The sequence below is a fragment of the Ahaetulla prasina genome, chromosome 6 (genome assembly GCF_028640845.1).
Source record: "Ahaetulla prasina isolate Xishuangbanna chromosome 6, ASM2864084v1, whole genome shotgun sequence".
NCBI lineage: Eukaryota > Metazoa > Chordata > Lepidosauria > Squamata > Colubridae > Ahaetulla > Ahaetulla prasina.
In genome coordinates, this window is record NC_080544.1 from 46,715,321 (window position 1) to 46,740,509 (window position 25,189).

The 25,189-nt window shown below is 39.1% G+C and overlaps 1 protein-coding gene across 8 annotated transcripts in view; it reads left to right on the forward strand.

Annotated features, from left to right (window-relative positions):
- The window catches only part of ATE1 (arginyltransferase 1), a 78,390-nt gene that overhangs the window by 29,729 nt on the left and 23,472 nt on the right, over positions 1-25,189 (forward strand). For 4 of the 8 annotated variants that reach the window (XM_058187271.1, XM_058187273.1, XM_058187274.1 and 1 more), the window contains 3 exons: positions 3,887-3,967; positions 5,563-5,744; positions 10,339-10,438. In XM_058187271.1, the coding sequence (XP_058043254.1) occupies positions 3,887-3,967; positions 5,563-5,744; positions 10,339-10,438 (363 nt within the window). The remainder of the gene's footprint in view (positions 1-3,886; positions 3,968-5,562; positions 5,745-10,338; positions 10,439-25,189) is intronic. The other 4 variants (XM_058187272.1, XM_058187277.1, XM_058187276.1 and 1 more) reach the window with 1 other exon arrangement.

Sequence of the window (25,189 nt, forward strand, 5' to 3'; positions counted from 1 at the left end):
CAAGGCCATAAAAACTTTTGAACAAACTACATATGCCAGTTAAAAAGAGTGCATCTCCCTCTTTTTCAGTATAATACATGCACGCATATGCCCAAACTCAAAAGCAGGTTTGAAGACTTTAGGAGGTACAAAGTCAAAATACTAATTTGAGCCTCCTTTATATACACCCTATTTTCCTACTGCATTCCTTGTTAGGATCATTGTTTTTGGTTGTCAGTAACCCAGAAGGCTTTGGGACATTGTGGGGAAATCCAGAATAAAAATAATTATTGGAATTATAGTTCAACACATTAATTTTCTTATCTTTAATGGAATATATTGACTTGCAATCATTTTACATTCTGACATTCAGGGTAGTTTCCCATATTTTAGCATTGTTTGTCATGTACAGTTGTACCAATTATGTGTTTATGGGACAGGAAAAGTCCAAAGTGTTAATTAACCGAAGGGTATTTTTTCTGTCCTCCTTTCTTCAATTTAAATGAAAGCTGGTTAAAAATAGTTTTAAACAAATGCATATTACCTTCTTAAAAATTATCAAGTGGCCAATATAATGCTATGTATTGTAGCCTTGGAAGTAAGCTCTTCAGAATTTCTTAGAGCTTGCATCCAAGATTTAGTTAAGACAGGCGCAGGGGTGTCCAAACTACGGCCCGCGGGCCAACTGTGGCCCGCGGGTCAGTTTTTATTGGCCCGCAGCAAATTCTGAAAATATAATTGAATATGGCCAGCACATGGCGCTTGAGCTCAACTCTGGAAAACCCCGTTAGCATCCCCTGAACACGCTGGCCAGCCCTGCCCCCTTCCCAAGCAGGGCAAGGTCAGGCAGGGCCCCACTCCCTGTGCGGGACCCCGGACCCCGCAAGCTCCTTACACAACCGCCGGCCTGGGTCGGGTCTGCTGGGCGGGCGACATGCTCCCACGCTGGCTCCACATGCTCGCTGGCTGGCTGGCTGGCTGGCGCCCCCACCCACCCACCTACCCGCCCCCACCCACCCCACTCGGGCGGGCGGGCGTGCTTCAGCCGCCCGCATTAGGCTCCGTTACAGCCTGGCAACTCCTCCCTCGCAAAGCCGGAGCGGCTGCCAACGGCTCCATTAGCCGCGGGCAGCAGCGGCGAGCCGTGTCGGCCGCGGCTGAGTACCTGGCATCCCGCCTGCCTCCTGCGGGCCGCCCCCTCGCCCTTCGCCGGTGCCGGATGGGCAGAGAATGAGGAGAGATGGGCCAAGCTTGCAGGTACTCCATCCTCTGCCGGAGCCAGCAGTACCAGCCCGCCGCATCTGACCTGTGAGTTCGGCCGCGGGCATCCCTGGGCGGAGTTGGGAGACTTCGGGGGAATTGGAGGAAGGGGCAGAGGAGGAGGAGGAAGGGACGCCCGCAGGACCAAGACTGGGAGCAGCCTCGTCCGGAGGGGGTGGGTGGGAGCCGGCAGGGAGGAAGGGAGGCGGGTCGGAGCCTCCGCGAGCGAGGCGACTTAAGCAAGGCAAGGAAGGAGTTGGGGAGACGCGGCGTGGAAGAACAAAAGGATTTGCCGGAGGTGGGGATGGGGACTGAAGGGGGGTGGGCAGCGAGCAGCCCACGCCGCTTTTCCCCGCCAGTCAAGAATGCGCCGCGCAAGAGGCAGCAAGGAAAAAAAGTTTTCCCGTAGGCAAAAAGATGACACGGGACGCGGATTGCCGCCTGGAGCTGTCACGTGGCCCAGGTGGCCAGGGACGCCTTCCCACGCAGACCAGGGTCGCTCTAAAGCGGCCTGGAGAGACCCACTTGGGCGCGCGGTCAAGAAAATCAAGAAAAAAAGTATTGTACGTTACTTCCTTTATCAATCACCTTGCTGACATTTGCAAAGAAAAGTATAATCAAAAAGTATAAAACAGTAGTCCGTGGTGCAATTTTGTGACTGGATCAATTGAGGTGCCACTGAAGGTGTCTTCTTACTCTTGGTCTACAGAAGCCACCTTCTGAGGTCACACCAGGGTCTCTGAACATGGGTTTTTGTAAGGCTGACACAGGGCTGATAGCGGGAAAACTCAGGCAAAATTGTCTTTGCGTGGTAAGCGGTTGTGTGACTGCAGAAAGTAACCCCCCCCATTTCATATTCCTGTAAAACACAACGTCCGCAGCTTGCAACAGGGTGGACGTAAAAGCCCGTCTTGACTCAGACACAGCAAATTGAGGATGTAGTTTGGCATCAGACTACATCAGACTGTGTTTGGTCCTACACAGAGTTCTTGATCTCTGTTAGAAATACACACAGTAATCATGTGTCAATATGTCACCTCTTGTGTGTGGCCCGGGCCACACATGAATTTACTAGGCTTATATACTGTTTGTTGTCCAGCCGCATGCCTTTCTGAATAATTATATTTAAAAATATTACATTAAAAATCAACATAACACAAACACACACGTACACAAACATAGAGATACACACGCACATATATATAACTCACACACATATAGTATACTTAAGCCTAAACTGTGCATAGGGACTACCCAGACGGCTGAAAAAAGTGATTTCTGACAGGTTCTCACACTTTTGACCGGTCATCATTTATGCCTGTTGCAGCATTTTGTGCATAAGGACTACTCAGAGGGCTGAAAAAGTTATTTTTGACCTGTCCTCACACTTTTGACTGGTCCTCACACCTACAACTATCTTTACATTTTGCACCCTATCTTGTAACCGTGGTGAAGAGAAGCAGTTGTGAAATGAGTGATATGGTTGTTAAAAATGCTGCAATGGGCATAAATGTGAGGATGGTCATAAGTGTGAGGACTGGTCAAAAATTACTTTTTTTAGCCCTCTGAGTAGTTTCTATGCCCATAGCCACATCCACTCAGTCACATGAGCAGTTAGCCACGCCCACCAGTCACATGACCACCAAGCCACACCCCAAAATAAGCCACGCCCACAGAACTGGTACGAAAAATTAGCCCCGTTCAATGGTGTGGCCCGGGCCTTTGCTTATTTTTAAAAACTTTGGACACCCCTGGGCTAGAGTTTCACCATCTGATAGAGATGTAAATAGACTTTAACAGGAGACCACAGGACGATAATATCAAAAGAAAGGCAGAAGTCTTCTAATATTAGTGGAAGAAAGGAAAGTGTTGGGAGGATTGAGGACAGTGGCTTGGTAAGATATATTTATGTCAGTGACTAAGAGTAGGGAGGAAAGGGGCTGAGAAGGTTGTATATACTGTGCTGAATCAGATGACAGTTGCTGAAGAAAGGGGAAAAAGCTACTTGGTTGTGGGTAAACTGTTGGAATATACTGCACTGGAAACACATAACAGCTTTGCTCTAGATGCCCTGACCAGGCATATTATTTTATATGAAACCTCAAATCAGAATGTTCCAAGTTTTGGCTTCCACCAAATTGGGTGACTGAATGGTTGCTCTAGATTCTGAAACAAACAATTTTCACAAGTCTTAAGAATTATAGAAAGGCAGATTTCAGCTGAATGTTAAGGAAGACTTTTTAATGTTAAAAAGAATTTGACAGCAGAACCAATTCCCAAGAAAAAGTGGTAAGCTCATAAATAGTTGGATACATTCAAAGAAATACTGACCACCAATTTGTTGGACATGCCTTAATTTGGACCACTTTGCTAAGTATGGAGTTAGACTCTATGAGTTGGACTCAAAAGCCTAACTGCCTCTAGTAACTTAATCAGATATAATTCAAATTGTAAAGATATTGCCTGATTTAATAAGGAATTTTTGGGTAGAATAGTATCTAAGTATAATTGGATTTTTAAAAGAATGGCTTGCTTACGGTTCTTAAAGGCTCTCTAAAGCCAGTGACTCTCTGCAATGAGTAATAGTGGAGGGATAGAGGAATTCAAAGGGGAACTTGAGTTTTTTTTTATTCTCATTGTGTCTTAGTTGGAGGTCTGCAAGAAGCAAGAATCTGGAGAAAAGGATTTCATATGTTTGTGCCTAAAATCCCCAGGGGAACTGGAACTGGTACAGTTGTCAGGGTTCATTTAGTCATGTGAGGGATCATTTATTTCTTTTATGTGCTGTTGGCTCAGTGGTGACTGTTTTTTTTAATCTGTTCCAATTCTGCAATTCTTACCTCTTTGTTTCCTCAGACTACTTACAGATTTCTGAGTGTGCTAGCTTTGGGGCAGATCTCAACGTTATGGAACTTGTTACAACTAAATTCTCTCCAATCCTTATTTTGTTACCTTTTATATAAAAAAAAACACGTCATTTTTCTACTCTAGTAATGGGCACTACTATCTAGCATTGTATAATCTGTATATTCCGATGGAAGAGAGATGTCTCATTCTGATACACGCAGATTCTAGGTAAAGGGGCATCTCTTCAGTGGGAGTAGCATAACTGTCTAAATGAAGAAGAGCCACATCCAGATACCCCAGACTAGAGGGCGGTGAGTGTGATTCCCAGGAGTTGTCTGATGGCTTAGTGTAGGCATCTTTTCAACTGGTTTAATTGGCATAATAAACTAAAAGATTATTATGAACACATTTTCCTGGATTGCAAGCTGCTTTGGGATAAACACATATTTTCCTGGGATGCATTTTTAAGGAGGAGCCAGTAGGTACAAAAAATATACCCATATATTCCCTGAAGTATGGTTTCTAAAAAACTTCTAATAATTATTTGGTGACAACTTGAAGCTAAGAAAGTTCAAATTATTTGAATATACTTGCTGGATTAATTAAATCCAATTAATTAAATGAGCATACTGACTTTTGAACATTGGTCCAATCTCAATACATTCAAAACAATTTACATAAGCATAATTATTATATAAATTGGGTTTACAATGTTAGAGTCATCAAGTCCATTTAAGTCAGGTGTGTCAACTCAAGGCCCGCGGGCCAGATCCGACCCATTAGGTGCTTAAATCTGGCACGCGGGTCCAGCCTGGAAATAGTAAAGGACTGGCTCGCGGAGCATCTGGCAGCCAAAATAGATTGTGGGAGGGCTGCTTGCAGCTTCCCCATACCCAGTTTTTGGCCTGGACAGTCTTCTGCAGCATTGGTCAAAACACAGGAGGCCAACTGCTGCAGGAGCTCTCTAGGCTGAAAACAGGGTGCGGGGGGCTATTTTGGTTAGCAGGGTGCTGCAGGAGGTGTCCCCTCCCCCCCAGCCAGCCTGTGGAGAACTACAATGCTGATCTGGCCCTTGAAGAAATCCAGTTTGACACCCCTGATTTAAGTACATTTAGTACATAACCTTAGTACATTTGAGAATTAAATTTATTAACTGCAGGTGATTATTCAAGGTGATTGTCTTAAATGTTATTTTTTTAAAACAAGCAAGAAGTAGCAAAAACGTCAGAAATTGATTCACATACTGCACTAAGCTTTAATGCAGGTTCTTGTGAAAGAACTCACTGTAGCCTTTGTTATTGATTAGAAGTCTTTTTCTCAATATGTGTTTATGTGTTTTCCAAAATATTTGCCTTTTTAAGTATCATTGTTTTTGTTGTGTGATAAATTCTCCCCCCCCCCAACTTGGTAACACCAATTTTACAAAGTTGTACTGAATAAAAACAAGATCCTTCTATTATGATCTTAATTGCCTAGGCAGAACATTTACCAAATGGTCCAGATTGTGGCTATGGTTCTTTCCACCAGCAATATTGGCTTGAGGGAAAACTACTTGCTGTCGGTGTAATTGACATCCTTCCGAAGTGTGTATCATCTGTGTATCTTTACTATGATCCTGATTTTTCTTCTCTGTCTTTGGGTGTCTACTCTGCTTTAAGGTAAGGAGATATGTACTAGACACTTGTCATATTTTTGCACTTAAAAGTATTCAAATCTATAATGACATTTCTAATGCAGATAGTCTTCATTTAATGACCACAATTGGAATCAGCAGATCAATTGCTAAGTTATATAGTCGCAAAGTGGAAAATCATGTTCTAGTGACTGTGCCTACAGTCATGTTCTAGTGACTGTGCCTTCAGCTTTCCTTTGTTTTAGAGTGATAGAAGGATACAACCTCAGGCAGCTAAATGAGCCCAAATGGCAGAGAAGGTTTCTTGAATTCAATTAAGAGCAAACTGGGTAAAAGGGCACATGTTATAACACTTTTTGCCTACTCCCCTAGCCTTTGGAATGCTCATGCCAGCACTGGAAAAATTAAGAAGAAAGCAAGAAAAAAATTAACGTTTGTATTTATTTTTATTGGAGAGGAAAGAATTACAAGAGAGTAAGCAGGCATACTGTAAAGTAGAGAATACACATCAAGAGGAATGTGCTGGTTCTGTTTGTTTGCCTAGTGCAGGGGTATCAAACTCAAGGCCCGGGGCCCGGATCTGGTTCACGGGATCTTAGATCTGGCCTGCGGGGCTGCCCTGGAAACAGTGAAGGACTGGCCCACAGTGCTTCTGCCAGCGAAAATGGAGCTTGGGAGAGCCGCACGTGGCTCTCACGAGCTCCATTTTCGCTGGCAGAAGGTTGCAGGAGGCCATCACAGCTGAAAACGAAGATTGGGAGGCTGTTTTTGCTGGCAGAGCACTCAAGCCGCAAGAGGCACCCCCGACATGAGTGACATCAAGCTGGCCACACCCACCCCAGCCCCACGAGATCAAACACAATCCTCCATGAAATTGAGTTAGACCACCCCCCCCCCAGCCTAGTGGGTTCTGGGCTTCAAACTCTGACCCTCTTTGAAGGAAAACAAAAAGCAAAGCTGTGGAACTGATTAAACTCTCATCAGTTACAGGCAGCAGTTGCCAGAAGACTAATCAGGTTCACAGAGCTGAGCTGTCAATTTGTACTTCGCACTTTTTAGAAATCTGGAGCTTTGGAAAAGATGCAGAAGGTTTTCCCCCCCCTTCTTTGAAAGATGCTCAGAAACAGAAATGACACTATTTCCATTTGCAGGAATACTTGAAAGCTTATAACCTTAACATATTTGATCCAAGGATTATTATTTTACCTCCTGCAGAACTATCTCACAGATTTTCACTGTTACTGTTTTTCTTTGATGCAACTGTTGAATTTAGTAAAGGTCTACCAAAGTTTCCCAGCCAGACCCATATCTTTGTATAATATTGGACATGATAATAGTAGCCTTCCTTGTACTACTGTGCTCAATGACTATATTGAAGATGTTTTACTAGTGAAGATCAACGTAGCCTCTTCACAATATTATAACAGAGTTAGAGGCCATGTAATTAGGTATAAAACTTCTCTAATCCAATCTATATATGGTAGCACTAAGAAAGAGCTAGTACTTTGTAAGATGTTGTATTTAGTGGACCTTTTGTTTGATCAAGCTAACTTTCATTATATCTCAGTCCAGGCCATTAGAGTTAACTGTAACTCTATAACTTCATGTGGCTTTCTGCTCCTGTGCTTGCTACTTAATAGCTTGAAAACATGATCTGATTTATAATGGCATTGAATTTAAGAGTTATTTTTCAATACAGCAAAACAGGGCAAAAGAAATAGTAAATTAGATTAACTAGTTTTGTGGCACTCTGAAATGTCATTAGTTTTTATTCATTATTTTGTAGGCAATGAGAACTGAGTTGGAAATAATTTGTCTTTGAGAAACAATAATTAAGGTTATTTTCTGTAACAGTTTGATTGACTCATCCAAAGAACTATGTTATTGTTTACAATACGCCAGTCAGATGTTTTTATTAAAATCATCTAACTGCTTAACTTTTCAGTGTCTGAATATTGTTAAGGAGATGGCTCGGGCTAGGACGTTGAGCTTGTCGATCGAAAGGTCGGCAGCTCAACGGTTCGAATCCCTAGTGCTGCCATGTAACGGGGTGAGCTTCCGTTACTTGTCCCAGCTTCTGCCAACCTAGCAGTTTCGAAAGCACGTAAAAATGCAAGTAGAAAAAATAGGAACCACCTTGGTGGGAAGGTAACAGCGTTCCGTGCGCCTTTGGAGTTGAGTCATGCCGGCCACATGACCACGGAGACATCTTTGGACAGCACTGGCTCTTCGGCTTTGAAACGGACATGAGCACCGCCCCCTAGAGTCGGCAACCACTAGCACGTATGTGCAAGGGGAACCTTTATCTTTACCTAAGGAGAATTAGAATGATTATGCCTTATAGTTTGGGTTCATTCCCATTTCTAAGTGTTGCTGACAATAAAAATCATATCTCTAATGAATAGTAGAATTGATTTGATAGCTATTGATTTCTATAAGAATACTATAAGAAGTTGTAAATAGAACAATAACTCAGATTGCATAGTTAAAAGCTATTATGTGAATTTGATGTGTAACATTCAGAATATATGTGAAACATTTACTCATTCCTTGCTGTGAATTTTAGTTTGGGTCTTGGACTGAATTTATGCCAAATCTGTATGTAAATTTCCCTTAATTTTAAACATGAAGCACAATAGTTTATTACCAAAGAACAATAATCTACAACAGATTAGATGTCTTCTAATTTAAGTAGTCAGTTGGAATCAGTATGAAAAATCCACTTTTTTCTATTCTTTCTATCCAATAAACATAGGTATGGAAGGTATGGAAATTCCCTTGCTTTTTTAGTTATGTAGTTTTCTAAACTTTTGTTTGAAACCCTGTACAGAATTGCTAAGACCCTCAGGATGAAAGGCTAGAGGGCCTGTTCTCCTTTCTATGAAGCCCTCTGGGACGTTATGTATTGGTCCTGCCTTTGGACATGTGGTTTTTTAGCTCCTGCTGCTACCACTTAAATTTCAGGAGACTTCACCTGATGTCCAACCCATAATCTTAATGGGTAAAAAAAAAGTAAGGATCTCATACACAATGCTGTCTCTTGAGATTAAAAATTCAAAATCAAATAATGTCAATGTATCTGCTTCTGACTATGTAGCATCAAATCTCTTTTAAAAACCTCCCAAATTACTCCACCCCTTTGGACTTTAATTATAAAAATTTAAATATTCAGTGGAGAGGAAGATAAATTACAGAGTTTAGCAGATCACAGTATATAGCATCTCAGAAATTACAGTGGAGACAAGAGAAGAGCAGACGGTAGAGAGTTGATCTGCTACAGATGAAGAGCTGGAATATTATAGATCAGAAGAAGAGAGTTCAGAACATTACAAGAAGATTCTGAGGAAAAAATGACATCTTCTTATATCATGTTACCTATAATATGGATGAAATTGAAATTATATACTTCTTAATGTATATAGAGAATTTAAATACAAAGAGACTTGGCATAATGCTGAAAACAAATTTAAAAACCTAGCAAAATTCCTGGATTTGCAATGTTAGATTTTTCTGAACAATCATCTTTTTCTTTCGGGTTCTCAGACTTCTTCAGATTCTTAGAGGTTCCATGCTTTTCTCAGAAGATCTAATATTGAAAGCCTCTGTTTCTTACTCAATCTCTTTCTAGAATTTTCTCTTTTGTTTTAACTATATCAAGGGGTTTTTTTCTCTCCAGCAGAGGGTGAGGCTGGATAATCTGAGCCTATCTGTGATAAAGAACTGTATTTCATGGGAATATAGTTCAGCCCTCAAATCTTATATTCAGGAAGATTTATAACACCCCTATAAAATGTTTATCATTTTGCCAGCTGATTCTTGTTTTCCTTAGGAGATACCACTTATATCAACTTACTTTCATAATTACTTCAATTCTCCATTTTTTTATAGTGCCTATATGAGAATGTTAGATTGTTAACCCTTATGTTTGTTGGAACAATTTAGATGAAGGTTAGAAAGCTAAATGGCTTTCTAGTATAAAGAAGACAGAATTTGGCAATTGTGCATCTTTCTTCCCTTTTAAGCAGTATAAAAGCAGCTCTCTGCAAGTGACTAATGTAATTGGCAAAACTGCAGAATGGCCTCCAGGTTGAATAAGAAAAAAAGGAAATACTGCACATTTTTCCTCAAATAAAAGGATGAAAATTGAGTTAATACAGACAATAGTATTTTCTGCTCATATGCAGATATTTGGATACATTTCTGTAACTAATTAAAAAGTTTTTAAAATCATCTTGTTCGATTTTAAAAAATATCTGAATTTGCATTTAAATTATTTAAATCTTATTGAATACAAGGACTAGGGTAAACATCCATAGTTTTATGAATAAAAGTAACTTTTATTGATATTTTATTTTTTAAACTTTCAAAAGTTTCCTATTAATTACTTCACATTTGAGTTTCATATTAGCATCTTGCCAGGACAACATTCAGAATTGTGTGTTTGTTTTTTAAAGTAAAATATTTGAGTTTCCCTTACTTAAATGTAATAAGTTAATAGCAGAAATAAAATTTTAGGTCATTTTATTTTATTATATGTAAATTTATTGTAGATTTATTTATATTTCTGAACACAATCTGGTATTATATTTTGATACATTTTGGATTATTTTATTTTACAGGGAAATTGCTTTTACCAGGCAACTTCATGAAAAGGCCTCTGATCTATGTTATTATTACATGGGGTTTTATATTTATTCATGTCCTAAAATGCGATACAAGGTAAGATACAATTTAAATTATTAGAATTCAGCTGATATTTGATTTTTCAATACAATTAGGACAGATTTGTATATTCTCAATCTTTTCTGCTTTACTTGGTCAAAAAGACAGAACTACTGTCTGCTTAGTTATCTATAAATTGGCTGGTGCTGGGTAAATGGAAAAAATAGACTTTGTTTCTCAAATAATTGTCCCATGCTACCTATCAAACTTTTTTATTTTTACATGAGGGAATTTTCAAAACAGATCGTAGTAATGGTTAAGGCTTTCCTATTCAAATGAAAAAGAAAAAGAAATCTTCAGCATACTTAAAATAATTATTTGGATTCTGGATTTGATAGCTCTTCAGTCTAATCTAACAGGGACATGTTTTTATTAGTAACATTTGAATGTTGAATAAAGTAAGGATGGCAATTACATTATTTTATTAGTGTAGACTCTATTTTCTTTCACAGCTCCTAGGGTTAATGTCCTTTGAGAGCTCTTTGGTTTGGCTAACAAAAACCCACATCCTTTTAGTGTTAACTGAGCTTTTCTTCAGTTGCTAAAATGCAGTGCTGTTTAAAAATGGGTTAGCATCTGCTGAGCAAGACAGAATATTGCCCTGACAAAATGGATTTTAGTGGCTCCCTATTCTTTCCATCTACAAATATATTTTTCTGTAATTGTTGTAAAGATCTGATGATCCTGTTTTTGGCAAATATTGTTAGTTGGAATACAGTCTTCCTAGTTTTGATTTCTATGAGTCTACTGAAATTATTAAAACTAATAAAATGTTGGTGAGGAATTGAAACATGGAGCTTATTAGTTAAGTCCAAGGGATTTCTGTTGGATTCCCTACTCTGCAGGAAGATGTTTTTAGTAGATCAAACTATTTATCTATCTATCTCCACATTGTCTACTCTGTTCTTTAATTCACATATTCATAAATACTCTTTCCAAGTTTTTTTAAAAACATATTTATGACATATCATGCTAGTTCTCAATCTAATTCAGGAATACAAATTTTTCTTTAGTGTCTTTTTCTCCTCTAAGTTTTACTTTGTTAATATAATTCAATAGATTGAAAGTATTTTATAAAACATAAATTACTTTCTTGTCTTTTTGAAGAACAAATTTGGGGAATATAAATATCTTGTATTAATAGAAATAATCCATAGCCCTGTAATAGAGAAGTCGGCAGATAACAGCACCAAGTAACTTATACTTTTGTTTATTTACTTAGAATAGTTATAAAGCATATTTTGAAAATTAAAAGCCATTTTAAGGTCTTTAAATTGGATCGCTGGACAATGACAGCACAGCATAACACCGACCAGACTAGATTTTTATGGTCAAGGAATTTTCCAAGATTTATTAGCATTTTGTACATTTTCATGTAAATACATTTCCGTTTCATTCCCAGTATTGCTTTCGTTTAACCAACTGTTTATCTTCTCAAAAACTTTTACGTTAGGTTTGTATTTTTAGAACAAATTATAGCTTACATGAATATAGTAGAATTAAAATTTCTGAAAATGTATTTCAGCATTCTTAAAAGATGATATCACTTCAACAGAACGTTTTAAGTGAGCTTAATTTAGAGTTGCAGATGGACAATAGAAAATGTAATTAGTTTAACAGATAAACCCAGGTTATTGTCATGAGATAACTTAATATCAGATGGAAAGAATGGATTCCAAAATGTTAACGAAGAAATAAAAGGCCAATTCATCTATGATTAATTATTATATTACTTTGGATAGGCTGTTGTAAGCAGAATGTACTTTCTGATAGTGCTTGAGAACCAATTTTGGTGATTTGAGCTTTGAGAGATTCAGCAGCTTGAAAGGTTGTACAAAGGCATTTTAGCAGTTTTAATCTCTTGAGCCCTGGCTCCTTCATAGTTCCATGAGTGTGGAATTTAGTTAACCTTTTTCGGTAAATTAGCTTTGCTGCCTAAGCAGAAATGGAAAACCACAGCAGAACAGAATCCATACAGGATGTTGTTTACCTACGATCTCCTGCTCAAACCTACAATTGTGAGCCTGCCATTGTAACACTGAAAAGATTGCAAATCTTTTGCAAGCTCTAACACAATACAGCTTTCACTTTGTATCTTCCTGAAGGATTATTTGGTCAGCATAATTGCATTTTATATTTTAGCTGATTTAAGATGAAAATCAACTGTTTGGCTCATGCACTGATACGTACTAGTAGTGCCAGAGTCCTGTGGCAGCAATGCCTATTACTGGACTGCACAAACATTTTTTAAATGAAAAGCTACAATAATTGTTTTGAAATAGTTCTTGAATCACACAATTGGGTGAGTGAGAACACTCAAATATACAACTATTGTACAACCCAAACCTTACAGACTTAAAAATTTCAATTATAAAAAATAAAATCTTAAATTACATTAAAGAAACAATATCCCAGTGTCCAACTAACTGATAATCTGGGTGTGGAGAAAGTGAGTGTGGCCCTGTGGTCTGCCAGAAGTCATTGTTATAAACAGGAAATTATTCTGGCAATGCAATAAAGTCTGTATTTTGTAATATTCTTCCATGCATTTTTAGTTAAAATGGCTATGATAAGTCCAACTGATCACAGAGAGAAGTGTCATATAAATTGAATAAATAGGTAAACAAATTGTAATCTCAAAGGTGCTGTTCAAAAGGCAACTGGACTCCCTTGTTTTTTCCCCTTATAAACAATAAGCTTCTTATCCAAGAAGCTTCTTTGATGGGAAGCAAAAGGTTTTCAAGAAAAAACACCAAGAAAGTCCTGTTGCCTTTTCAATGGCACCTTGAGACAACCATGAGCTGGATGACTAAGAATCTCCATAGACAAATTGCAAAGTAAGCACAGTAGAAATTTTGCCTGACCCTTAAATTGACATGGCTTGAATTCTGTACATATGAGGAGTAAATGAAAAGTGATGCTTCCACCACATAATTTTAAATACAATTGGCATATTTTAATACATAAACCAGGAAAATAATCCCTGAAATTATCCTTTTGTTTCCTGTATTTACTTATCATAATCTCTACCACTAATTATACACTTCTGTGAATCACGGATAAGCTTCTAAAGCCTGAATGAGAAAACTTTGTCTCTTCAATCAGATCCTGAAGGTCCTTTTTGCTTATTTGAGACAAATATATGCCTTCCTCAAAATATTCCTTCTGTTTTGAGAAAAGATGGAAGTTGCATGTAGTAGAATGTAAATTGCATGGAATGACTGCAGTTGTCTGTTAGAATACATGTGAGATTTAGCATTGCTACGTGGCAGCGAAATTTCCTCTTGCGCTGATGATCACATCTTATTGTTATTATGATCATTGAAGTCTAACAGTCTGAGTTAATAGTGGTGCCAGGTATAATTCCATAGAAATAACACCGTATATCTAAAAAAAAAACCTATAACAACAATGTTTCTTGCCAAAGCCAGACCACTGCATATTTTTTCCTTAAATTTGTTTGTTTGTTTGTTTAAAACATTGATGTAGCCTCTCATCTTCTAATCAACATTGGGTGGCTCCAAATCAAGAGTTAAAACAACATACAAAACCTACAAAAACAACATACAAAAATTAAAACTATAAAACTAAACAGAAATCACCATGCCAAACTCTCTTCCCAAAGGACTGTGTTGCTGGGGTGGCTTGCCATGATACAAACCTTGAGGCAACCCTTGAGAGTGGTAGCGCCAGTGCTGCTGGGATTGAAGTAGAGGCTGGGGTACTAGCAGCTGGCTGAGACTGCTGTGGATGGGTGGAGTTCAAGAGGAGTCAGTCCCTTACTTTATTAAAGCTTGGATCTGGGAGGACTGAGTGATTTGGATTGATTTGGATTGGATTGTGTCCCTATCTAACCAACTGATGGGATTTGGTTAACAATGGCAACCGGGATTGCTGTTGCTAAGCAGTGTGGTCACATGAATTGTGCTTAACACCTGTATCACTTAGTGACAGAAAGTCTAGTCCCAATTATTGTTGTTAATTGATGACTACTTGTATATGTCAGAATCTCTAATATGATAATATTGACTTCTGTCAGAGAATTACAACACTGAAAGGATTATATTCTATTTTTTTTATTTTATTTGAATTTATATCCCGCCCTTCTCCGAAGACTCAGGGCGGCTTACACTGTGTTAAGCAATTGTCTTCATCCATTTGTATATTATATACAAAGTCAACTTATTTATTGCCCCCAACAATCTGGGTCCTCATTTTACCTACCTTATAAAGGATGGAAGGCTGAGTCAACCTTGGGCCTGGTGGGACTTGAACTTGCAGTAATTGCAAGCAGCTGTGTTAATAACAGACAGATTTAGTCTGCTGAGCCACCAGAGGCCCTCAAGGGCCTATTCAAGGGTCATACGTTATTGTTGACTCTTTGAGGACAATAATGCTATTCTCTACTGCATAGGCTATAAGACACAGCAATTGCATCTACAAGAGTCCATTGCGTTGTAATCATGGCTAATAAAATATCTTGTTACAATATGGAAGGATTATTAATTAAACCTCAGATAACTTCATAGTTGAAGATGTTGCGATGCAATCAAATTTTAAATGTTTGCTTTGTTAAATGTCACCATTAAACTCATGTAAGATTTCTCATGTAAGATTTCTTAGATACAGGTTCTATATATAATATATAATTCCTGATATCCTAAAACAGTAGTCTTGTTCCTATCTATGTTCCTTTTCCTATTGTAATTTTCTATAAGTCAAGGTTGATTTCTGGTGACTTTATGGACACCTTCATATTGTTTACTTGTCACCAGTTGTTAGTGCTTGCTGCCTTCTGATATTTATGGCTTCTCAATCAGACCAACTAATGCACTAAGAATATCTTCAGAGGGTTTTCTATATGTGCTATCCATTATAGGTTTGATATGGCATCCCAAGAATGGACTTCTTTCACTGTTAGCCTCCAGATTCTAGAATGCCCTCCCTAGTGAGATATGCTTGGAACTAACATTGTCATTTTAGTATGAAGAAAATATTTGTGTATTTTTTAGGCCATAAAAACAATTAAATATTTTTAATGCATATATTACATAGATTTAGCTGCTGATCTTAATTAAAAAAAACATATTTGATTTTTATGGTAAGCTGTTCTTTGAAAGCTTGATTTTGAAAAGTAGTATACGAATTTAAAAAATGAAGACTGTCAACCTTTTCTTCTGCAGATACTGTGATATACAATTCCCAGAAAATTCAGAAGCATTCCAGTAGTCATAGATTATGAGACTTGCATTCTAAAACTTCCAAAGGATTAGGCTGACTATACCTGTCCTGAAAGATGAGATATTCTCTGGGCTGTTGTAATGAACTCTGTGTATATCCTATATAAGCCCTCTATAATCATATTTGTAAGTGTGTATGGGGCGGTGGGGGGGGGTAGGGAGAATGTACTATATAGTGTTTTGGACTAGGACTATAGAGATCTAGATTTATGGTCAGTTTCAGCCATGGAAGCCTAGTGGGTCATTCTGGATCATTCATTATCTTTTAGCCCAATTTATCTATGCAGTTGCTTTTGGTTTAATTGTGGAAGTACATATAAAGCATCTTAATGCCCCTGGGAAATATCTATGCAGTATGTATATCTGTAGGAGCAAAGATCTTGAAATCTGATTCTTGCTTACATGAAAAATATGTGGCCATGCTATTATTCATGTTTTGTATGTGAACGTCCTGAGGGTAATATCACTTAAAATGAAAAATAAAGTTAATTGAGAGTGTTTGTATGATGACTATTTCTGGTCTGTGAATGCCTGAACCAAATTCTTGGCAACTTTGTGTAATATAATACAAAGTGTTGGGTCAAGATTGCTTAAGATGGCTTGTTTGGTTGACCTGGAATTATAGGATGAAAACTTCAATTTTCTGACATTTATGAATAGAATCTGCACTATCTTAGGATAGCTGTAAAGAAGACATAAGTATTTGTCTTTCGTAAAAATATGTCAACATGTACTTCTGATTAGCTTCAGGAATGTAAATGCTGTTTCTGGTTTTTTTTTGGCAGACAATTCCTGTTTAGGTCAGTTTGGACGCATCCTTATAAAAGGTTATATAATTTAGCAAACATCTTTCATTTCAAATGTGTGGTGTTTTCTTAATAAGATAACATAAACCATAGAAATAATAAATTGGCCTTTTATTTTGATCACTTAAATATTATTTATTTCAAAGTTTGAATTTCAGGGCAATTGTGTGACATGCAAGCAAGACGCCTCACGGGCATGTGAACTGGGTATGTCTAGTTTAGGGGTGACATGATAGGAACATTCCAATATCTCAGGGCTGCCACAAAGAAGGGGAATCAAACTATTCTCCAAAGCACCTGAGGGCAGGACAAGAAGCATGGGTGGAAACTAATCAAGGAGAGAAGCAACCTAGAACTAAGGAGAAATTTCCTGACAGTTAGAACAATTAACCAGTGGAACAACTTGCCTCCAGAAGTTGTGAATGCTCTAACACTGGAAGTTTTTAAGAAGATATTGGATAAGCATTTGAAGTGGTATAAGGTTTCATGTAAGCAGGGGTTAGACTAGAAGACCTCCAAGGTCCCTTCCAACTCTATTATTCTGTTTTTTTGTTCTGTTTTCTTTCTAATCTATCTATCTATCTATCTATCTATCTATCTATCTATCTATCTATCTATCTATCTATCTATCTATCTATCTAATTAGCTAGCTAGCTAGCTATCATTATCTCGCTCAAAAGACAAAACTTAAACACGAAGTTGTAGCTGAATAGCCCTACATAATTTAGCTTTTTCCAAGCTGGTGATTTCCAAAGGCTTTGAAATGCGACTTTCCTCATCCTCTGCCAGGATAAGCTGATGTGCTCAGAAGGCTGGGAATGGTGGCATTTCCCTACATTTCTTGTGGGCAGAAGGTGGACCCTATGTTTCCTTGAAAACACCTCCCAATATTTATTAGAGTGACTTCTCCCCAGAAGAAAGGTGCGAGCGCTGTTTAACAATCCCGCCAGCTAAATCCTATCGAGTCAAAGGCCAGTCAATGGGGCTAGGATGAATTCTGGGTCACCAGGGACCCTTTTTGTGCCTGCCTCAACCAGGGCGGGCCAAGCAGCCGCTCTTTTAGCGGCTCTGGAATGGATGTTGAGGTAACCCAAAGAGGCAGCCTCTTTTCAACTCCCCCGCCCCTTTTTTTTAAACGCGTCCTGCCGGGCGGCGGCAGGGGCGCGGACACCAAAAGCGGCGCCTGCTCTTCTCCGCTTTTATTTTATTTTAGTATTCAACGGGCAGCAGAGGCCCGAGCCTCTGGGCCGCCGGGAAAAGGAGCCGAGGAGCTGCAGCAACGTTGCAAGAGAGCCGAAAAGAGGGGTGGGGGGGGGAGAGAAGCAAAAAAGAAGAAGAAGCAGCAAGCTTTCCAGCCGACTTCGGTGTGGCGCGAGAATCCGATCCACCGCCTCCTTCCCCCGGCCGACAGGGCTGAACTGCCGCTGCACCACCACTTCCCAAAACAGATTTCCAGACTTGGAAGCAGCCCGCCACGAAAGGAGGAGGAGGAGGAGGAAGCGGCGAGCGCCGCTGCTCCTGCTGCTGTTTCGCCTCCGCCCCTTCCAGCGCCTTGACGAGAGCGAGAGAGCAGAGAAAGGAACCGCGCCGTCCGACCGGCTGTGTGTGTGTTTGTGGTGGGGTCTGCCCCAGCCACCCACCCACTCGCTCCTTTCCTCTTCGGAGCGTGGGCTGATCTTAGAAGCCGCGCTGTCCCGCGGGCCGCCGCCTCCTCCTCTTCCTCCACGCCGCTCCTCTTGCACGCCTCAACCCCCATCCCCACCCTCTCCGCGTGAAGGTCACCTCCTCCTCTTCCAGGCGGCGGCGGCGGCCCGAGCGGAGCGCCACAGCCGGCAGCTCCGCTTCCTCCCACCTTCCTCCTTGCTAAAGGGCCAAAGTCGGCTCCCCGCCCGCCCGCGGACCCGAGTAAGCAGTCGCAGTCCAGCCGAACGGTGAAAGCGACATGCCGAGCGCCACTCCGCTTTCACCGCTCGCTGACTGCGACCGCTTGGCTCGGTCCGCAGTAACTCCCGCCAGGCTGTGCCAAGAAACCATTTAAAAGCCCAACTTCTTCTCCTCCGTGCTTCAGAAGTTGGGCTTTTAAATGGTTTCTTCGCGGCACAGCCTGGCGGGAGTTATTGCGGACCCGAGCAAGCCGGTCCCAGTCCAGCCGAACGGTGAAAGCGAGCGCGCCGGCATGTCGCCACCGCTCGCTGACTGCGACCGCTTGGCTCGGTCCGCAGTAACTCCGCCAGGCTGTGCCGCCAAGAAACCATTTAAAAGCCCCGCCAGGGCTTTCTCTTCTCCTCCGTGCTTCAGAAGTTGGGCTTTTAAATGGTTTCTTCGCGGCACAGCCTGGCGGAGTTACTGCGATGAACGGTCCCAGTCCAGCCGAACGGTGAAAGCGGAGCGCGCCGGCATGTCGCTTTCACCGCTCGCTGACTGCGACCGCTTGGCTCAGGTCCGCGCGAACTGCTCAGCCTTGGGCAAATCCCGCTGACGATCTCGCCGCCTCTTTGGCGTCTCCTGTGCGGGGTTCCCGAAGTACATCAAGACGTAGACTCGAGTATAAGCCGAGGGGGCGCTTTTCAGCACAAAAAACGTGCTGAAAAACTCGGCTTATACTCGAGTATATACGGTACCTATTAAATGGATTGCCTACTTGGGTAATGAAATGTCTACAACCAAACAAATAAGCTCACAGAACATCAAGGATTCTACAGTTCAACCCTGAGCTACATATATTCTCTTCTATGGGAGTTGTATTGAATTCATGCATATGCGCCTGAGAATTCACTCCTGCAGTTAAATATGCATCTATAATGAATATTTTTTATACAAAGAAGAATAATCGGCAACCAATTTTTGGCTCTCCTTTGTTCTATGCTGATTTTCTAATATAGAAAATATGTTTCTGACACTAGAAAATCAGTATCAGATAACGTAAAATATATTAAAAGATGCTTTAAGTGGCATACAATTAGAGGATATTTGGGAAAATATAATTACCATTATAAGAATGGTAGTTCTTGTACTGTTCAGTTAAAAATAGGTTTTTTTACAGATTGCTAAACAAATGGTGTGCACATCATTGCAGTGCCATTTGATTGACAATAAAAAAACCCTATGTTTCAATCCTTTATTTATTTTTGTCACAACAGTAACAAAACTAAAAAAAAGGGGGAAAAAGTAAAAAAAAGTAAAAGTAAAAAGAAACACCCTGTTTCTTTTTCTTGGGCACAAATTTGTTAGTGTCTCTAAGAGAACCAGTTTAATGCAGTGCTTAAGGGTGTGAGTTTTAGCCCTGCCTTGGGCACAAAGCCAGCTGGGTGATCTTTCTCTCAGCCCTAGGAAGCAGGCAATGCCAAAACCACTTTTGAAAGCTTGCCAAAAAAATTGCAACGAGTTGCACAGGCAGTCTTTGAGAATTAGACACAAATGAATGGATGAAAACAAAACAGCCCCCCTCCCCCAAATCTACTCAGCTATTGAAAAGAGAAAATGAGAATTTCATTATCACATTTCTATCAATAAGAGGTCAGTTTGACAGAATCAAAATTAGTAGCATCTTCCTCAGAATAATAGTTAGCCAGTGCTGGGATTAGAGTGTACCTTTAAATATTTACATCCTTAAGCGGATTAAATGAATCGAAGGATGCACAATAATTTCTCTGGTCCCCAATTGGTCTCCACTAACATAACCCATTTACAATATTATATTTAGTATATTTTTATTTTTTTAAAAATCTGGAATTATATATCTTCAAACTATCTCTTTCAGCATCTGTAAATATAATCCTTTATCAACTCAATGCTGCTATCACAAAGTTTTCAAAATATTTTTGATTGATTTCTGGATTAGCAAGTGGATATGTTGGTTAGAGTGAATTTTTAAAAGTTAGTTATCTGAGTAAGGCAAGATTGTAATATTAAACAAATGTCATATTAATTGTGATAAGTTTATTTCAAATTAAACTATATTTTATGTGTAGAATTATTTTTAATAATAGTTCATTGTATAACTGCATAGATTTCCATTTCCAGCAAATCAGATTTGATAATTTGCCACAACCACATTCTGAGCCCTTGTACTCATTGCATGGTAGACTAGAAGTGTGAAAGAAAACTTAATCAAGGAGAGCAAGGGGGTTGGACTAGAAGACCTCCAAGGTCTTCCAACTCCGTTATTCTGTTATATCTGTTATAACTGTTAGAGACCAGAAATAGCCTGGAAGAGAGTAGGCTGAATATTTTTGTCTGCCACTTTCAAGCTTCCATTCACTTGTGTAGACTAGGAGCCATCTGACAACTTGAATTATTCATGCTTTAAAAAGAACTTGCCACTTAAAATATTTGAGGTTTTTGAAACAGGAGCTTGGAAAATACCAGAATGTACCAGAAATCTGATTTGTATGTTGATGAAGTAGAAATATAGTCTAAATTGGCTATTTGGAACTATACAAAGGACTTTCTTCTCTTCCCCTGCAAATTTCTCCTTTTCTTCTTTAGTCGATTATATGAATTCAGACATTAATGTTAACAAAAGATTAAAGATGGTTTAATCCTTAAAGATGGGCCTGAAAAGGAACACAAATACCTGGGGGAGAAGGAAAAAAGGTTTCCTATAGATTTCACCTATCATTCACCACTCCTGCGCAGGCTGCACTGGCTACCTGTGGCCTTTTGGGTGCGCTTCAAGGTTTTGGTTACTATCTTTAAAGCGCTCCATGGCATAGGGCCGGGTTACTTACGGGACCATCTACTGCCACCAATTGCCTCCCATCGACCCGTACGCTCTCACAGAGAGGGACTCCTTAGGGTGCCGTCTGCCAGGCAGTGCCGACTGGCGACACTCAGGGGAAGGGCCTTCTCTGTGGGGGCTCCCACCCTCTGGAATGAACTTCCCCCAGGACTCCGCCAACTTCCTGACCTTCGAACCTTTCGCCGCGAGATTAAGACACATCTATTTATCTGCGCAGGACTGGCCTAGGATTTTAATTTTAATTTTAAATTTAGCTTTTAAATGGGGTTTATATTATTTTAATTATAATTTTAAATTTGGCCTAATTCAATAAATTTTTTAAATATTGTTTTTACCTTGTATTTATTTTTGTGTTTTTATCAGGCTGTAAACCGCCCTGAGTCCTTCAGGAGATAGGGCGGTATAAAAATTTGATTAAATAAATAAATAATAAAATAAATTTTTAACAAATGTTGATCAATAAGATTTTACAATAGAGAGGCATGAAAGCTTGTGCCATATCCAGTTGTTTTGAAGAATTGAATTAGTTGGTCCTATAAACACTACATATTCAAAATAAAGAAAATGTTTATACACTCTTTTAACAGCGATTGGCAAAATGGTAGCAATGCCACAATAATCTCAGGATTCCTACATGGGGCTCAGAGGAATCATTTGGTAAGCAAACTAATACCGCTGCCAGTATAGAAGTTGGTTTTTAGTGTCTTTTTGCCAAGCTCCCTCTTTGAAGTAGCTGTTGACCTCTGTCTTAATCACACGTATGTATCTGTGCATATGCATTTGTATAGAAGTCTAGTCTGAATTATTTCACTAGAATGAAATAAATAAAAAGTGATCAGCAAAAGGATCTGGTCTCTTTCCTGATGTTTCGAAACAATAAAAACATCCTAAGCCATCAAAATAGAAATATTAGACAGGGGTTTTTGTTGTTATTATTCTAGGCCCAAGTTTAAGTGTGGCTGGGCTTTCCAAAAATATAAGTTCTGGAATGTTGAATGTGAAGCCAGACACTGTGGTTCTTTTGCCCCTTGACACGTGAGAATAACTTAGATATAAAAAGAGGCAGCAGAGTCATACTAGGCCTTGTCCTTAAGACTGCCTAGCACTGTTTCCTAGCATCACTGTATAAGGTATGGGCATCCACAAAGAAGATCCAATGTATGCAAACTCTCCCTGCACTCTAGAACCTTGACCATGCAACAGCCAAGATACACCCCAAATAGTTGGGTGTTTTTCCCTTCCTACTTCAACATTGCTTTATCCTGTGTGATGCTATCTAAACAGAGTTTGTGAAAACAGAGTAGCTGAACTTAGTTGCAAAGACCTCTCTTGGGGTGGATAATGCGTATCTCTGTTTATGTAATTAAATCAGGGAGCGAGGGTCTGCTGTTGTATTGGGTTGATGGGATTCTGCTGGTGTCCTCTTTCAAGGAAAAGGCTGAATTTAATAAACCTTTGGATTGGCTCACATTTTCTCATGCCTTTGCCTTAATACATTGGCTGTTGATAATTTTAGGGTATTTTGTTTATGTAATGTTAAAATTCCTTTATAAAGCAGCTGTCTGGAAACTGAGATGAAGGCCTTAATTCACTTTTAATAAAAGATCAATTGGTTTATTGTGGAAAAATAGAACACAGATGTACACTGTACCTGATAAAAGAATTAAATGTGTGTTTAACCTTCTCTGTTTGTTCTGTGCTACTGGTACTTGACCTCCTTTGTTTTTTTGGAACTATTATCTTTCTCTGGAGCTTTTACTTTTCATATTTGGCTTAGTCTGTAAAAACAAACCCCACTAACATACCCTCATCTCAAATGCTCACCAAATCCCTTAGATTTTCCAAAATATTTTAAAAGTAAATCTTCAGACTTAAGTTTCATTAAAATCTTTGGCCTTGCCTTGGAACAGAAGTCCAGAGATGCTTTTAGCGCAGGAACCAGAATACAAAGGCTGGCAAAGTGAGAATACTTCAATTAAAGACTCCTTAAGGCAGAACTGCCAAGTTTGCCTCCAGAAGTTTCCAATTAAATATCCAGCCATGCCTGAATGAATGTCATATGTAAGGTTTTCTTTCAGTGTATCTTTTACAAGAGGAAACTAGTGACAAGAGAGGTTGGTTGAATGTCTTTTTGGCTGAAGACTAAAAAAGAGAAATAAAGGAGAGGCAAAATAATTACTATAGCTGAAATTTGCCTCTAGAATAAATCTGTGTGAGAATTCTCCAACGTCATCAGGAATATTTTGTCTTCTTTGTCCCCTAATAGTGGAATGTGTGGGATGAAACAAAAACTAATGCAAATGTTTTGCATACTTCAAAAGAGCCATTTAGAAAGAGACAATTTTATTGTCAGAGGATATCTCATAAACAGTAAGATGCACACATTATGCCAGATAATTGTGGAGACATGGTGTTCTGTTTCCATTCTGCTGCTTGGCCACATGATAAGCTGTTCCTTCTGCCAAAAGCAGAATTGTGATTTGGTGCACCACTATGATTTTCTCTAAGTAAACACATATGGACCCAGTGGCACATAAAGAGGAGTTTTTTGATTGTCATCACAAATTGCAGAGGTCTTCAAACTTGGCAGCCCTAAGACTTGTGGACTTCAACTCCCAGAATTCTCCAGCTATGCTGACTGGAGAATTCTGAGAGTTGAAGTCCACAAGTCCTAAAGCTGCCAAGTTTGGGACTCCCTGACAAATTGAAACCGTGGCAATATAACATGACTTTATTTTCTATCATGATAGAAAATAATAGCTGAGCTGAGGTCAGCAAGGCTTCTACCCCAGCACCTTCCTCCAACTTGGTTCAGAGAAGGAGTTTAATACCTGTATGAATTACAGTTCATTGTTGCTGAATGTCAAGCAAACTAATTTTTACTAACTATGGTTTGTTGAAATAAGGCAGCTGCATAAGCTACATTGTTACATCATAGCTAGATGTCATAAGGAGCTGTGGTTAATTAGAAGCATGAATGAAAAATTTCATACCCATTATGATTTTGTGGGGATAATGAAAATAGTTTGTGTTTTTAATAGTATAAACATTGTTTAAATGTTAGCCTTTATGTGAAACCACCTGAAAAAAAATCCTAAAATGTAGAAAGTGAAATTTTCATTGATCAGATAAAAATGTAATAAACACGTTACTGATATTTTTCTTTGAGAAAATAATTTAACAGTTTAATGGGTCTTAAAATATTTCATATGTTAAGTCCACATGTTCTTAATATTAAAATCTTAATATAAAAATATGATGATTGGCAGGTGATAGTTTCCTTCAATTTTTTTTCTTGTTTCTTTTCTTCCCCACTAGATATGTGGATATGGAATTCAAACCATATGTTAGGTCATTGCTTAATATTTGTTTGTATCTGCTGTAAAAATAGCCAGCTCTCCAGGGCCAAACTTAAATTAAAACTATTATAAAATACAGATAGTACTTGACTTATCATTATAACGGAGCCTGGAATTTTTGTCACAAGTCATTGTAGTCAGTAGCTGGTCATCACATGGCCAGATTCAATTCTGCAACTCTTTTTACGATGATTATAAAGCAAGTGACTGCTTTCGCAAAGTGAATTGTGTCATTAAACAAATATATCCAATGGGTATTTCCTGCCAGAAAATGACAAAACAATTTCAAATCATGGTTACATAACTGCAGAACTCTGCAACTGATCATAAATGCAGGTTGGTTGCCAAATGCCTGAAATGCAATTATGTGAGAGCGTTGAGGTGGCAGACATAATTTCAAGGATGGGTTGGAAGCTTTTTTAATAGTCCATTGTAACTCTGAACACTCATTAAATGACTAGTCATAAAACAAGGATTACCTGTCAATAGGAGTTGTCTTCGATTCACTATACAATAATAGTTGATATTTATTCCATATTTAGTTCTTTTTGTGCTTAAGTTTGCTTGCTTGATTTGCCTAGCCTCAGTATCTGTTAGATTTG